The 13,655-nt window shown below is 51.3% G+C and overlaps 6 protein-coding genes across 6 annotated transcripts; 2 read left to right on the forward strand and 4 right to left on the reverse strand.

Moving 5' to 3' along the window:
• Positions 1–513: 513 nt before the first annotated feature.
• CABS01_13188 (Upc2 protein) lies at positions 514–1,808 on the forward strand (the record flags this gene model as incomplete). The annotated part of the gene is made up of 2 exons (XM_060546533.1): positions 514–1,458; positions 1,788–1,808. 2 exons carry the CDS (start codon positions 514–516, stop codon positions 1,806–1,808), a joined length of 966 nt encoding a protein of 321 aa, XP_060395154.1.
• Positions 1,809–1,963: 155 nt separating this feature from the next.
• CABS01_13189 (uncharacterized protein) lies at positions 1,964–3,815 on the reverse strand (the record flags this gene model as incomplete). Its single annotated transcript, XM_060546534.1, has 3 exons — positions 1,964–2,344; positions 2,406–3,185; positions 3,255–3,815. The coding sequence occupies 3 exons, from the start codon at positions 3,813–3,815 to the stop codon at positions 1,964–1,966; spliced, it is 1,722 nt and encodes a 573-aa protein (XP_060395155.1).
• An 867-nt stretch (positions 3,816–4,682) lies between these two features.
• Positions 4,683–5,726, reverse strand: CABS01_13190 (zinc-binding oxidoreductase; the record flags this gene model as incomplete). Its single annotated transcript, XM_060546535.1, has 1 exon — positions 4,683–5,726. One exon carries the CDS (start codon positions 5,724–5,726, stop codon positions 4,683–4,685), a length of 1,044 nt encoding a protein of 347 aa, XP_060395156.1.
• A 1,242-nt stretch (positions 5,727–6,968) lies between these two features.
• On the forward strand, positions 6,969–8,005 carry CABS01_13191 (uncharacterized protein; the record flags this gene model as incomplete). The annotated part of the gene is made up of 2 exons (XM_060546536.1): positions 6,969–7,316; positions 7,370–8,005. The coding sequence occupies 2 exons, from the start codon at positions 6,969–6,971 to the stop codon at positions 8,003–8,005; spliced, it is 984 nt and encodes a 327-aa protein (XP_060395157.1).
• Positions 8,006–8,116: 111 nt separating this feature from the next.
• Positions 8,117–9,691, reverse strand: CABS01_13192 (uncharacterized protein; the record flags this gene model as incomplete). The annotated part of the gene is made up of 3 exons (XM_060546537.1): positions 8,117–9,341; positions 9,396–9,565; positions 9,623–9,691. The coding sequence occupies 3 exons, from the start codon at positions 9,689–9,691 to the stop codon at positions 8,117–8,119; spliced, it is 1,464 nt and encodes a 487-aa protein (XP_060395158.1).
• Positions 9,692–10,361: 670 nt separating this feature from the next.
• Positions 10,362–13,596, reverse strand: CABS01_13193 (glycosyl hydrolase family 35; the record flags this gene model as incomplete). The annotated part of the gene is made up of 5 exons (XM_060546538.1): positions 10,362–10,579; positions 10,643–12,413; positions 12,464–12,572; positions 12,630–12,759; positions 12,810–13,596. The coding sequence occupies 5 exons, from the start codon at positions 13,594–13,596 to the stop codon at positions 10,362–10,364; spliced, it is 3,015 nt and encodes a 1,004-aa protein (XP_060395159.1).
• Between the last annotated feature and the right edge of the window lie 59 nt (positions 13,597–13,655).

A 13,655-nucleotide genomic window follows, 5' to 3' on the forward strand; every position in this document is an offset into this window, starting at 1 on the left:
GATTCAATTCTCACAAAGAGCAGAAAGCTCAACGTGAGTATGCCTTCGATGCAGCTAAGAATTACCCCTGAGGCTTGCATCTCATAAATACTCGGTCCCAGGAGATCACTTTTACCACTTTCATGATAACCCGACACAAGTCGCGCCGTCTGCGATTAAGCTTGGAGGGATCCAAAGCACAAAGCTGACTAGCGGCCAATTCGATGTGGATAACCTGTCGGACAGAGATGAATGCGATTGGCCTCAGCCTCACACCTCGGAACTAATACGCCAATACGATGCCATACCCGATATCAAGCCCTCTTCGGCTCGCCTCTTATGTCTCCAGTGCCCATCTCGCCCATACATACTCTTCACTTTCCGATCTGACGCTCGGAAACGCAATTCACTAAACTTCCTTCTCTGTCTGTTTTTTCCCAGTTGGCTATTCACTCGCTCCCGGATTCCATAATCACAGGGCATCGTAGTCCGAACGTTCGCTTTATTCAGACCCGAGCCTGTCTTATATCCACAATGCCAAAGCACAGAAAGTCCCGCCTTGGATGCAAAGAATGCAAAGAACGAAAGGTCAAATGCGATGAGTCTCGGCCGATTTGTATTAGATGCAAGACCGCGGGAAGAAATTGCTCTTACCGAGAGCTGGTCAGCAGTCTACCAACGCCACCAGCCCAAACACCGGCACATTTGTCCACTCCTCAAGCTCTGAGCCCGCAATCCTCGGTTTCCTCTAGTCGTCATTTACAACTGCCCTCAGCAGTACCAGATCCTCATGGCGCGACTACGTCATTGAATATATCAGAGTTGTCAGATGACTTCTTCTCGGAACGCTTCAGCTTGTTCCACTTCGATCTACTCCTCTTCTTTAGAGGGGCTCTCACAGATGTCCTCGTCTCCCTGCAGTCCGAAATGGGCCCAATGATGCGTCTGATCTATTCTGAAGCGTTGAAGGCGCCATATTTGATGGACCAGGTCCTGGCCTTCACCGCCGCCTACAGGAGCACAGTCGCCAATGACGAAGAAACAACGACGTTGTACCTCACCCAAGCGACCGGCCTCCAAACGAGAGCCATAGGGCATCTGGATATCGGCGGGTTGCAAGTTAACGAAGATAACGTCATGGCGCTCTTCTGTTTCAGCCTCCTACTTGGTCAACAGACCTTGTTCGAAGCCTTCGCCGCAGCAACCTCGATACCTACCGTGCTCGACAAGCTCGTTCAATGTCTGACACTTCATCACGGAATCCGTGGCATTGTCGCGGAATCCATGGGAAAGTTCCATGGCCATATGCAGAACATCCTTCCCCACAACCCGGCATATTCTATGGAGAATGGCACACAAGTCCTTCACGGCAACGAGTGTGATAGCTTGCTCCGGCGGCTGAATGAAAATGAGATGAACGAACAAACGAGGGGTGTTTACATAGATGTTGTTAAGATTCTGCAGTATCTCTTCGATTCTGTACGTTCGGAGGAAAGTCGCAGGCTCGTCGTCATTCAGGAATGGCCTGTGCGAGTGTCACAAGAGTACATCAGACTCCTTCAACAAAGACGTCCTGAAGCTCTGGTCTTGTTGTCTTATTATGCCGTGCTACTTCATTGGGCGAAAGACTATTGGGCCGTGGGCGGTTCTGGGGAGTTTCTTATCCGGGCAACTTCAGATCATCTTGGGACTTACTGGAAAGAATGGCTGGAATGGCCAAATGAAATGTTGAAAGAAGGCGAAAGAATGGACATAGCATGAAAGTTAGGGAACGACGATGAGCGAAATTGACTAAGATCACGACCAAGTGGTTCAACATTGTAGACTAGGAAGTATGCATGTGTTTTATATAATGTACATAGAAGAAGTGAAAAGTAAGTTTTCGTCGCGCCGCAAGTCTCGTGAAAAGAAATCTTGCGGTGAGCGGAAAAGAAGAACATTCTTGTGAAGTAATAGAACCCTCATCAGTATTGAGACGACACTATTAGAGCCCGTGGAACATTGGTGCAGCCCTCTTGGTGGTGTTGGACTTGATGGGGCTTTCGGAACAAGACCAGCACTCGGCCTTGGAAGCATCCCCGCAGCCATCGTTGAAGATCGACTTCTCGGGGTACGGGCAAAGGATGCGGTTGTGCGTCGCATTGCCGACAGAGATCTGGATAGGCGTCTGGTCAGGCGCGGTGCCGTTCTCAACCCAGTTGCGAAGCTGCTCGAAGAGGCCAGTAGGGGAGCCGCTCACACCGCCGAAGCAGTGGCCCAAGCCGGGAGCCTCGAAGTAGCGATAGAAGTCCTGGATATCAGGGATGACCTCGTTCACTGCCTTGTAGTAGTCTTCGGTACCACCAGGCGGGATGATGTTGTCAGCCTGCAGACAGAATGTTAGCTCGCTAATTGCTTGGTACAGAATCCGAGTGATGCATGCGTACCAAACCGTGGAAAGTCACCATCTTGCCTCCGGCTGCCTTGAACTGTCTCAGATCGGGGTCGGCGGTCTCGACAATCGACTCATATTGCTGGCGACCAGAGTACACCAGCGCATCATACTCCTCGCGGCTCATATTTGTCAAGTCAAAGGTCTCATTCTTGGCGATGAAAAGCTTGAACCAGGCGGTACCGAGGTTAGATGGTTCATCTGTGCAGCCTTTCTCGTTGCAGCTCGTCATCACAATGCCCGGCTGGCTGAAGGACGTCGGCTTGTTGCCCGTAAAGTCGGCTCCAGGCAAGATACCGTGGTACGGCCGCTGGCCATCCGCGGTGACATGGCCGTGCCACGTAGCATTCACTACCGTCGCAGCGGCTTCTGAGATAATCTGCTGAGTTCCATTTTTCTGGGCGCAGGTGATCGATTGGCCGACGAGGGAGAAAGGATCAAAGGACTTGAAGCAGGCTGCGATGTCGGAGATGACTCCGTCCGTGACTCCATCTAGAGGATCGCATTCGGAGGTTGCTTTGTTCACGATGGCGTCGAACTCACAAGGGTAAGGGAACGCGCCAAGCTCGTTCATTACTTGGTGGGGCCAGTAGACGAAGCTCACCAGCTTGTTCCAGTTGATTGCCGGGGCGCCTGCTACTATGCCGTCGTAGATGTCGGGGTAGCGTTGGGCAAGCATGAGCCCTTGTCGTCCACCCTGGGAACAGCTGGCCCAGTAGGAGTACTGTGGGTCCTGGCTGTAGTAGCTCTTGATCAAAGACTTGCCGATAATGGCCTGGGGGTTTTGTGATCAGCACTCATAAGCTTTACAGGGCCTCATTTGAGAAGTGCGACCGATGATTACCTCGTCCTTGAGGGAAACGGATGCCAAATTCTGCAAGTTGTACAGGTTGACGTTGCCAGGGCTGTTCAACGCCCACGGACTTGGCTCATTCGCAGATCCGAGGCCAGCATCCGTTGTGATGGTCGCAAAACCGTCCGCAATGGCTCCGTTCATTGCGTTGTAGCTCAAGAAGAAGCGGCCGGCGACCCAGCCCCCTCCGCCCACAGCCATGAACCTCTCATTCCAGTTTTCCGGAAGCCATGCCTCGGTGACGAGGTTGTCGTTCTGGCCCGGGTGCGTATACGTGATGGTCACATTGCAAAAGGTCGCGTTCGTCAGTTGGACGGCCGGGGAGGTGTATCGGAAAGCTGCGGGGACGGAGGCGCTGTAGTTGGTGACTAGGTTCGCCTCAAGAGACAAAATCTCAGCTCCGTAGAGGACTGGGCCGAAGGTGCTCGGGACACAGTTTTGAGCAAGGGACAGAGACATCGCGATGGGGATCTGAGCTTGTAAAGCTCGTGGTGACCAGGCGAATCGCGGTTTGAGGTGAGAGGTGATGTGACTGATGAGTGTATCGAACATTATTCTTGTTATGACAATTGGCGACCGAAGATGGTTTTTATAAGTCTTTCATGATAAATGTAGCGAGAAATTTCAAAGCCCAAAGCCTCAATGCCCCTAAGAAGATGATGATCTCCAAAATCGAGGCTCAGCAATTCGCCAAGATCGTAACGTAAGCCTCGGACAACTAGCCTTTAATTCTAGCTCTTTGCTGTCCGATTTGGGACTTTGGATAGACCTCGGGTAGAGCGCGTTGTCATTGGATGCTGACATTCCGCGGACGGCCTGAGTCACACGCCGCACTCCGGACCCGGATACCGACCGACGCACGCCGGGCTTAAATGGGACTTTGCGCGGATGTCCTCGGATTCAACGTGTGGGTCGCAGTGACTACTCTAAGTAGGTGTGACGGGAGCCCCATATTCGGTCCCGTTCGAACGATTTCAGAAAGCATCTCTAATTTGCATGCATGCACATGCGTAAGACCGGTAACTTGAGTAACGGGCGTCTCCATTCTTAGAAGGAGCACTTCCTTGTCCGACGCGGGCACTCAGGGTAGGAGTGGAAGAGCTTCACCCCAAATAGGGGCTAGGTATTCAAGATAAGTCCAGACAGCGGAGAAGGAAGGGGAGCAGTGCCGAGAGTGCTAACATTGCGGATTGGAAAGGTTTGAGTAAACACCATCAAGTTTCTTTTCAAGAACCGAGGGGTTAAATTGAGCTAAGTAGAACATTTTGGACTTCAAAAGATGCAGATCGTGTCGAGAGCTCGATGATCAAGTCATTCACATCTTCAATTCTACCGAGCAGCAATAATACTCCGCGGCTGCAGTAATATCACCTAGGCCTACACAATACTAAGTAACTATTGTGAGATGTACGTATTCAATCAACCCAAAGCCCTGCTACCCTTGACTTTCGCTACTTGAACAACAACTTTGCCTTTGGCGTGTCCATCCCGCAGTCTTCTATAAGCGGCCGGCACCTGATCGAACTCAAACGTGGAATCAATTACTGCCTTGGCTTCTCCCTGTGCCATCAACTCGCCAATTCGTCGGAAAAAGTGCGCGCTGTTCTGCATCCGCACGAAATAAAATTGGTGCCCCCCCATAATCTTTGGGCAAATCATTTTGCTCAACATCGAGAACGATCCTGAAAGCGTCAGACTTTCTCCGACGCCCACCATGACAAAAGTCCCACCAGGCTTCAAGATGGCGCTGCTGCGGTCATACAGCCCGGTACTGTTGCCCACGTTGTCGATAATGAGATCAAAGACCTTACCCCGATCCCTCAACTTCGACACGATGTCATCCTTCTTATAGTCAATGACTTCATCCGCGCCAAGCTCTCGGCAGAGCTCGATGTTCTTGGTGGAGCACGTCGTGACGACCTCAACGCCTAAGGCTTTCGCTAGTTGGATAGCCCACGTGCCTGTACCGCCGCTCCCTCCGTTGATAAACACCTTGCCGCCAGGTTGCAGGATATCCGGTATCAGAGACTGCCAGGCTGTTGTCGCTGCTGTGCCAACCGCCGCGCCCAGATCAGGGTCAATGCCTTCCGGGAGGGGTGCGCAGTGAGTTCCCAAGATGACAATGTACTCTGCCAACGTGCCTTTCTGCCCAACGCCAGCATATCCACCGAATACAAGTTGTCCGACTTGAAAGCTGGAATTTGTGGTGTGTGTGGCTACAACGCGGCCGCAGAAGTCCATGGCAGGCGTAGCGGGGCGCGCGACCATGAGACGTCCGATTAGAGTTGACTCGGGGACTTTGTAGTCTGCTGGGTTGAGCGATGCGCTGATGACTTCGACAAGGAGCTCATCTTTGCTTAAGGTTGAGGAGCTTGGCTTGGGCACTGATTTGTTGAGAACAAGAGAATCTTCGAGCTTGCCGTCGATGGCAGAATATTGCCAAGCTTTCATAGTGTCACCCATTCTCAGTCGCGTCGGTCTCTGCCGTCGAGTTGAGAAATATTTGGTACTTGGTTGGCTGCTCGAGTAGAGTTTGGATTGATTAATTTGGAAAGCTTAAAAATCGCCGAATATTTATATGTCCATAACCCCGTAGTAAACTTGACCATCGGCCGTTGTCAATTGCTCAACTCCGCGCATTTCTGGGCTCAAATTGGCGTTGCGGAGCGGAGTTTTATTCCAGCTACAGACGCTGAATGAGGTAAAAGTGACCCGGCATCTGGCGATTCGTCCGAAATGAGCTTATGTTCCCGATATGTTTCCGAACCTGCTGAGATGATTTGATGTGACGGCGAATCGACAATCATTTTGAACATTTTCTAGAACATTACTAGAATTCAAGAAAGCGTCAATTGCCTATGGAGCAACTGCTTCTCCTTTTGCGTCATGCGCCTCTGGACTTGCGCTGGCGGAGTGACGTGACCATTGTGAAGACAGGAGCCGGTCATTTCAGGTTACTGAGAACCAGACTCCATAAGCAACGAGCAATGGCTTGTTCAGAAAAAAAATCCGAAGACATCCTTCAACCGTTATAGATTAGACCAACTTCAGTGTGTCCGTTCTGAAATGTTTCTTAGTTGAACGTCGCAGTGGTTCCGTCTTTGCCCGACCTGCTTAGCATGCTGACAACGCGGGACTACATAGATGCGGTAGCACGAGTGTAATCTAACACGGTGCCCATCAACTGTAGAGCTGTGGCTTCGTGGAAATATGCCGTATTCCCGAGTTCGTTCCTTGATTTGCGATCCGAATCGCGTGCATGCGGGGAATAATAAGGTTTCTTCTGCATCCTTCACGGTCAAATCCCGGGGGGCTGAAATCTTCTCCGGTGGATAACCCAACAAATGCGCGACGAGGTGCCCTGAAAAGGAATCATTCTCCCATTTGAGAGGGTCTTCTAGGGGAGTTAAGCCGGTGCCTAGCGATCCTTTGGGGAAACGTGCTTACACCTGGCGACGATCACCCCGTGTTCTCGTAATTTCTGTCGGCACATGGTGAGACCCGAAAGGCTTTAGTGACAACTAGGCCCGGGTAGCGCTGATCCTAGGTACTCCGGCTGTTATGATCCGCGATTGCGTATATATTTCATAGCGGTTCTCACGACGAGTCGCCGGTGATTATAACTTTGGTCTCTTTTGTCTATGAGAGAAGGACTTCTCTCCTGCCACGTTCGATACCGCTTCATCCCTCAAGATAGACTTTATCATGGTTTCCTCACGCTTTCTGACGCTGGCCCTCAGCACATCGGCATCTGTCGTGGCAGCTTTGACGACACCAGCACGGAGTGAGACCGCATCTGCTCAATGCACCAAGGCCCTACCACAGGGGCGTGCACCTGGGAACGAGTACACAATTCCTTACACCGACAAAGACGGCCGATCTCGAGACTATCTCCTATTCTTGCCACCGAAGTACTCTACAAAGTCCAATAACCCGATCATATTCTCCTACCATGGTGGGACTAGAACACCAGAGTCTCAGCGAGATCTTGACCGTCTGGAAACGCCATACTTCAATACGGATCACATCGTCGTTTATCTACGCGGATACCAGGTAAGCAACATTTGTCGGAGAAGCTCACGAAAGAGGCTGACGTGATATTTCAGGAACGATGGGAAGGTACTCCTAATATCACCAAGAGAAACGACATTGAGTACACCAGCAATGTCTTGGACGACCTCGAGAAAACCTATTGCATCGATACAAACCGCGTTTTCATGACTGGCAAATCCAACGGCGGCGGCTTTGTCAACTATGCTGCCTGCCACAAAGAACTCTCAACGCGCTTCGCTGCTTTTGCCCCCGTCTCTGGCTCTTATTACATCGAGGGCGCAGAGGGTTGCAATCCCAAGACCGTCGATATTCCGTGCAACCCCGGAAGGTCCAACATACCTCTCATTGAGTTTCATGGTGGAATCGATGGAACTATTCCCTACGAAGGCAATCCTAGCCGCCGTGGCGCTTGCTTGCCTGATGTCTTTCACTGGGTAACCGAATGGGCTCTTCGTGATGGTCTTGCCGAGAAGGCATGCGAGAAGAATATCACCTCTCATGCACAGATGTATCGCTGGGGATCAGGTGACAAAAAGGGTCTCGTCACTCACGTCTATGAGCATGATGTTGATCATAGTTGGCCCTACACTGGGGCGAATGCGGACAACAAGGAGCACGGAGATGGTCCGGCATCCTACAATGCATCTTCGTATATCATGGACTTCTTCAGCAAACATACCCTGGCTTGAGACTAACAGTGCCCATACTGCAATCAGCTAGAACTGCACCATAATAATGATAATGCCACATCTCAAATAGTAGCTGCCTCAAAATGTGCAAATCCCATTCAATCAACGCTATTACCCCCCATCGCCACCTCCACCTCCTCCACCACCGCCATCACCGCCGCATCCTCCGTCCCCGCCGCCGCCGCCGCCGCCGCCACCACCATCCCCTCCACCGCAATCACCACTATCGAAAGAGACATAGACTCCGTCAAAGACGAAGTACTCGCCCTTTGTGCGTCTCTTTCTCTTCCTGATAGGATTAGTGCCACCGAGCCCGAACTTTGCCTTAATTTTGGCAGGATGACCAGGTTGAACAGCTGCTGCATCGGGGACGTAGCCGTCTCCTCCCAAGTTATCCATGACAGGATCTCTGGGACAGTCCTTGCTATACTTCTTCGCCCATTCGTTCCTCGTGTCGTGCAAAAATAGTTGTGCTGCAGCGGCCGACGTGACATGCTCATAGTCGATGAGCCTTCTGGCGACGCTAAAGCTCCACACCCAGTAAGATCCTGGGTAAAGCCGATGTGTATGCCAAAGAAGATCTATGGCTAGGGTTGGGGGTACAATGCAGCGGCTTTTCAACAGGTGGGTTCCTGACTTGGACCGAAAGATTGTGTCCATGTCGTATTCCAATGGGCGTGAGGTGAAGGTTCCTTCGGCAGGCCTTCCAAGCAGCTTGATGAACTGTTCGTAATCGCCAATTGAGCGGCCGAGACTCGCGGCAAACGAAACATCGCTCTCTTTTGCTTGAATGACCGTCTTCCAAAATGCAATCTGACTGTTCAAAGTCTTTCGCAGGTCGTCGAGAGTGGGCCAGGGTGCCAATTGACACAATTCTCCGTCCCGACTATGTAGGTTGTTCTTGAAACAGACGTCTTGCCTCTTCCCGATCCTCATATCCGTCCACTCTGACAATTTCCATTCTCTCTTCCCCATAATGGTACAATAGGCTAGCTGATCAACGTCGTGCATCATGATCGCCGGGTCAGCTTTGATATGCATACACGGCTGCTTGTTCGAAAAACGTGACAGCAGCTTCGACTTTCGCTCGGGTTGCCACGGCGGGTACCGCCACAGTTGGAAGGGCAGCTTGTGACTGTCATCTCTCATATTATAGCTCCCCCATTTCCTCTGGGCCTTTTTGTCGGACCATATGCCAGAGTTATAGAGGTCTAGTAGGCGCTTCACTGGGAAGTGATGATGGTTTAAGCCGTAGTCGCGATACCCTCCATCCCAAAGATACCGGTGGAATTTGCCTGGCGATAGGAGATGGCAGTACCAGATGATGGCTACATCCCTACCGAGTAATCTGAGTTAACACATTGAATTTCGTTTGAGAATGGGAACTCACCAAGGGGGTGGATAGTCATGCGGCGCAACACCATAGATGCGCAGGTAGCGGATGTAATTCACATAGCGCCACTCCGAATATGCTAGAGCTTCGTCGTGGATACCGCCAGCATCGTCATGTTTGAAGTGCGGTATGAGTTTCAGGAAAATCTCAATGAGCTGGATATGACTCTACACAGCCATCGAGGTCAGACATGGACCATCCCTTGAAACAATGTGGTCACTTACTGATGCGGCGAGTTGAAGCGAACTGTTGACTCTCTCCTTGGGCCAAGGATCTTCAAATACCGGCGGCATGTTGCAGTTCTGTGTGCTAATATCAAATGGTTCTCCGGGCTTTGCCAGACGTTGATGACGGGACGTGGACAGTAGTCGAGCATTTATTTCTCAAGAGCTGAAATGCAAGGGTCACGCATGACATCTCAGGAACTGCCTGCCAAGTCGCTTGTGAACCTTGACAGCGGCGCATATTCCGCGCCGCTAAGCCCGGATTCACCTAGTTGCAGCACTCATTGCCACGGGGCCGAAGCTGCGGTAAGAGAATCTGGTTTAGCGTCCCGGAAGCCGATGGTATGCACACCGCCCGAGAGAGGAGTTATGGCCATGCGTAGGTTGATTGACATGCACTGAAAGGGCGCGCAAGGCAGATTCGGTCGCCCTGTGTTACGTCCGTTCCCCGGAGCCGGTTGGTGTCTCGAATGTGTGCAATCGGCAATGGCTGCGCCTCAACACCACATCCAACTGCTTTCAGCTCGTCGATCATTCGCAAAGTAGTTGATGGCCATGACTTTAATTCGCGAAAAAGATTCTGTGCCTCTTTTGACGATTTCCGAAGAAGCCGAAGTACTAGTGGAACTTTACAGCAATACCTTGTCGAAGCACATCGCTCCAAAAGCCACGAATATAGGCTGTTTGAGGACAAATATACACTGGAATGGAAAGTTGGTGCTCTTCAAAGGAGATCTCTTTAGTACGCCCCGACTCTCTCCACCCACGACGGTTGAGGTGTCTGCCCAGGTTTTCGGTAGCCTGACTGGATGATGTGGTCCGCTGCCAACTCGAACCCTTCGAGACGTGCACCCGATCCGTCCAAAGCCCAAAGAGTAAGTGCCACCGTGTTGTTGTCGTTATAGTTGAGGATGCCCTCTGGAACAGAGAAGCGCGTTTGCGGGCCGAGATAGTTGACTGCATGGGGGTTAGATGTACAGCAACGATATCAAAGGTGGGAGGTTCAAGGTTCTCACTCACCATACTTGCCAAATTGGTACCCGTTGACGAAAAGTTGCGCGCGGAAGAGGCTCGACGCTCCGGTTGAAGCTGTCACATTCGAGATGACAAAACTCAGAGGGATGTCGTAGCCGATTGGCATATCCAAGGGGAACTCCGTCTTATAAAAAGCTACACCGGCTGTCTTGATGCCTTCAAATGGTGTCACTGAAGCCCAGTCAGACGTGGGTGCCCCTGGAAGATGATAGCCTTGTCGTTCGGCATAGAATGCACCCTCATTCAATGGACCACGCGTCTTGTCAATGTAGCTTTCGGCTCCAAAGTTACCGGTGAGCTTCCATCTCACGTCGGACTGCTGATGACCACCAAGTGAAAAGTCAACGATGCCGCGTGGAAGCTTCATCCAGTCAGACCGTGCCCAGAAGTTCATGCTCATGCCCATATGGTCAATGACGACAGTGAAGACTGAAGGGCCCTCGAGTTTTAGTCCAGCAAGATCAAAAACTTGCGTTGAGTTAGCAGTGTGAGAATCTCCAGCAAAAGACCCGAGGAAGGTCTCGTTAACCCAGACAGAGTGGCTGTAAGCAAAGCCTCCTGCTGTCGTCACGTTGAAGAATGATTCGTTAGCAGTCGCGGTGAAGTGGCCTCGATAGATGAGTGAACCGCCATGGAACCCGTAGTCACTGCAGTAGAGCGATGTTGGGGTCGTTAAATTGCGAGGGTTGTTGCTTTTCTCTAGCGCTGCCTCGGTCCAGGCGGAATCGTCGTAGCTATTAGATATCTCTGGGAGCGAATCGATTGAATGCCATTGCAGTTCGGGGAAGACGGGCAGGTTGAGAGCTGGACTCTCGAAGACGAGCTCAGCTTGGAGCCTGCCATTCTTCCATTGGGCGTTCGAAAGGGGGCGGCCATTGAAGGTAAGCGGGCTGTTCCAAGGGACCCCACCTAGGATCTCAAGAGTCGTAGTAGCATTGATGTCTCCCGTCAAATGGAGAACTCCATCAGCAAAAGTTGCATTCCGCAGAAGATAAGGCCCCTTGACAATGATTGATGACTTCCCTAGAGTAGGCTTGATCAATCCATCATTAGTATCGGGAAGATCAAGGACCCAATGGCGGTAGGCGTCGTTGCGCCATAGGAGATGAATTTCGAAGGTTTCGAAATGCACAACCTGCCTCCTTTCTTGGACCACCCAGTGAACAGCTCTGAAGCTGCCATAAGTGCGCGTTGTCGCGTTGCTACCTTCAAAATGCGGTAATCCTAACGAGCATGGCACAGCGAACTCGTGCTCTTCGCCGTCGCCTCCGTACAAGATGAGCAGTGTCTTGTTTCCGTAGGTTTTCCAGGTGAATATCTCCGCTGACGAGTAGATCAAGCTGGTGCCGCCGACATTATGATCTGTGATGTGGATTTTAGAGTCTCGCCCATGTAGCGACAGATCGCCGCCTAGCAAGGGGATGGAGATGTTGCCGACAGATGTCGGCACATTGAGTTTGTAGGAAGTGCGGTTGAGTGAGGTGTAATCGGTATGGCGCACAACGTAGAACCGAGTCTTGTCCCCTACGATTGGAACAACTTGGAGGTCTGGTGTGCTAACAAACTCGGTAGACGTAGCGTTTTTGGGGATGGCTGTGAGATAGGCCTCGGAAGCACGGAGGAAATGGGCTTCGATCTTGGCCTCGCTGTACTTTTCCCGGTCGATCCCACGATTCTCTCTAATGGAAGCACCATGATCGTAGGAAGTGTAGCCCTCTGAGTGACCCATGTTCCCCCAATTTGTCCCGCCATATGTCTATCCGCCACTTTAGTGACCAGCCAATGCAAGACGGGAGAAAAGCATACCATGTAGAGATTGAGTATCTTGATAGAGCGCGACACAAGCTCTTTCACGAAGACACGGGTAAAGTCCTGGTTAATCTTTGCTGCGCACTTATCCAGACCAACACCTCCCCTTTGATCAATCAGCACCAATATCGACGAGAGGGACTAGAAAATAGCATGGGCCTACCATGGATCGGGGGCACCCCCCTGGTACTCCAATACGGCATAGGGGCTGCTTGGGCTCTGCTGCAGATGGTTTTGATACGTATACGTCAAACTTAAAGCAGTGAGATCCGTCCAGTCCGTGGGGTGATCGCCTAAATACTCAATCAGCAGACATGACTGAAGCGGTCGTTAGAAAACTTACATCCTTTGTAAAAAGGGTAAGCGTCATGCGCGTAGATGTCCAACTCCCCTTTTCCAGATCCAGGCGCCCAGTTGCCCAAAGGCACGGCGTCATTGCCAATCAAAGGAACTTCAATACCATTTCGTCGAAACTGGTCTTCCATAAAAACCATGTAGTTTGGGTCCAATAGCTTGGTTGACTCAACCGGGTTGGCTGTTCCGACCGCTAAACTGTACTCGTTTTCGGGCTGCACAAGGATTATGGGTCCGCCGTTGGTTATCTGAGCAGCTGAGATGACGCGAAGGACGCTTGAAATGTAGTTTTCCGTTGCGTTGGTGTAATCTGGGGCCATTGATCTCAATTCACCCTTATTGCGCTGTAACCAGCCAGGAAAGCCGCCCCCAGAGAGCTCAGAGTTGATATAGGGACCAGGTCGCGCGATGAGATAGAGTCCAGCCTCGACGGCGGCGTCGATGAAAGGTTGAAGATCAAACACATTGTCCATGCGTACCTCGCCTGGTTTGCCCTCGAGCAAGGCCCAGTTGACGTAAAATGACACTGCGTTATAACCTAGCGCTTTGATCTTCTGGAGCACGTCTAACCAGAGTCCTGGTGAAGGAATACGCCATGGATGAAACTCGCCGGACAAGATGACGATACGCTCCCCTCGGATAAAGAGTGAGTGTTCGTCCCATCTGACTAGATCCTGAGTGATATTGGTGGATTTGATATGGGATCTGCTGAGAACAGCATCGGTGGGGGGTAAAAAGAAGAGGCTAGTAACAGCCAAGAAAGAGGAAAGCTTCATCTCGACTTCTCAATCGGAAACCATTTGGTAATTTCGGATGGAACAACTGGATTTGGTTG

Source organism: Colletotrichum abscissum (genome assembly GCF_030869225.1).
Source record: "Colletotrichum abscissum strain IMI 504890 chromosome Unknown Scaffold_43.1, whole genome shotgun sequence".
NCBI classification, from domain to species: domain Eukaryota; kingdom Fungi; phylum Ascomycota; class Sordariomycetes; order Glomerellales; family Glomerellaceae; genus Colletotrichum; species Colletotrichum abscissum.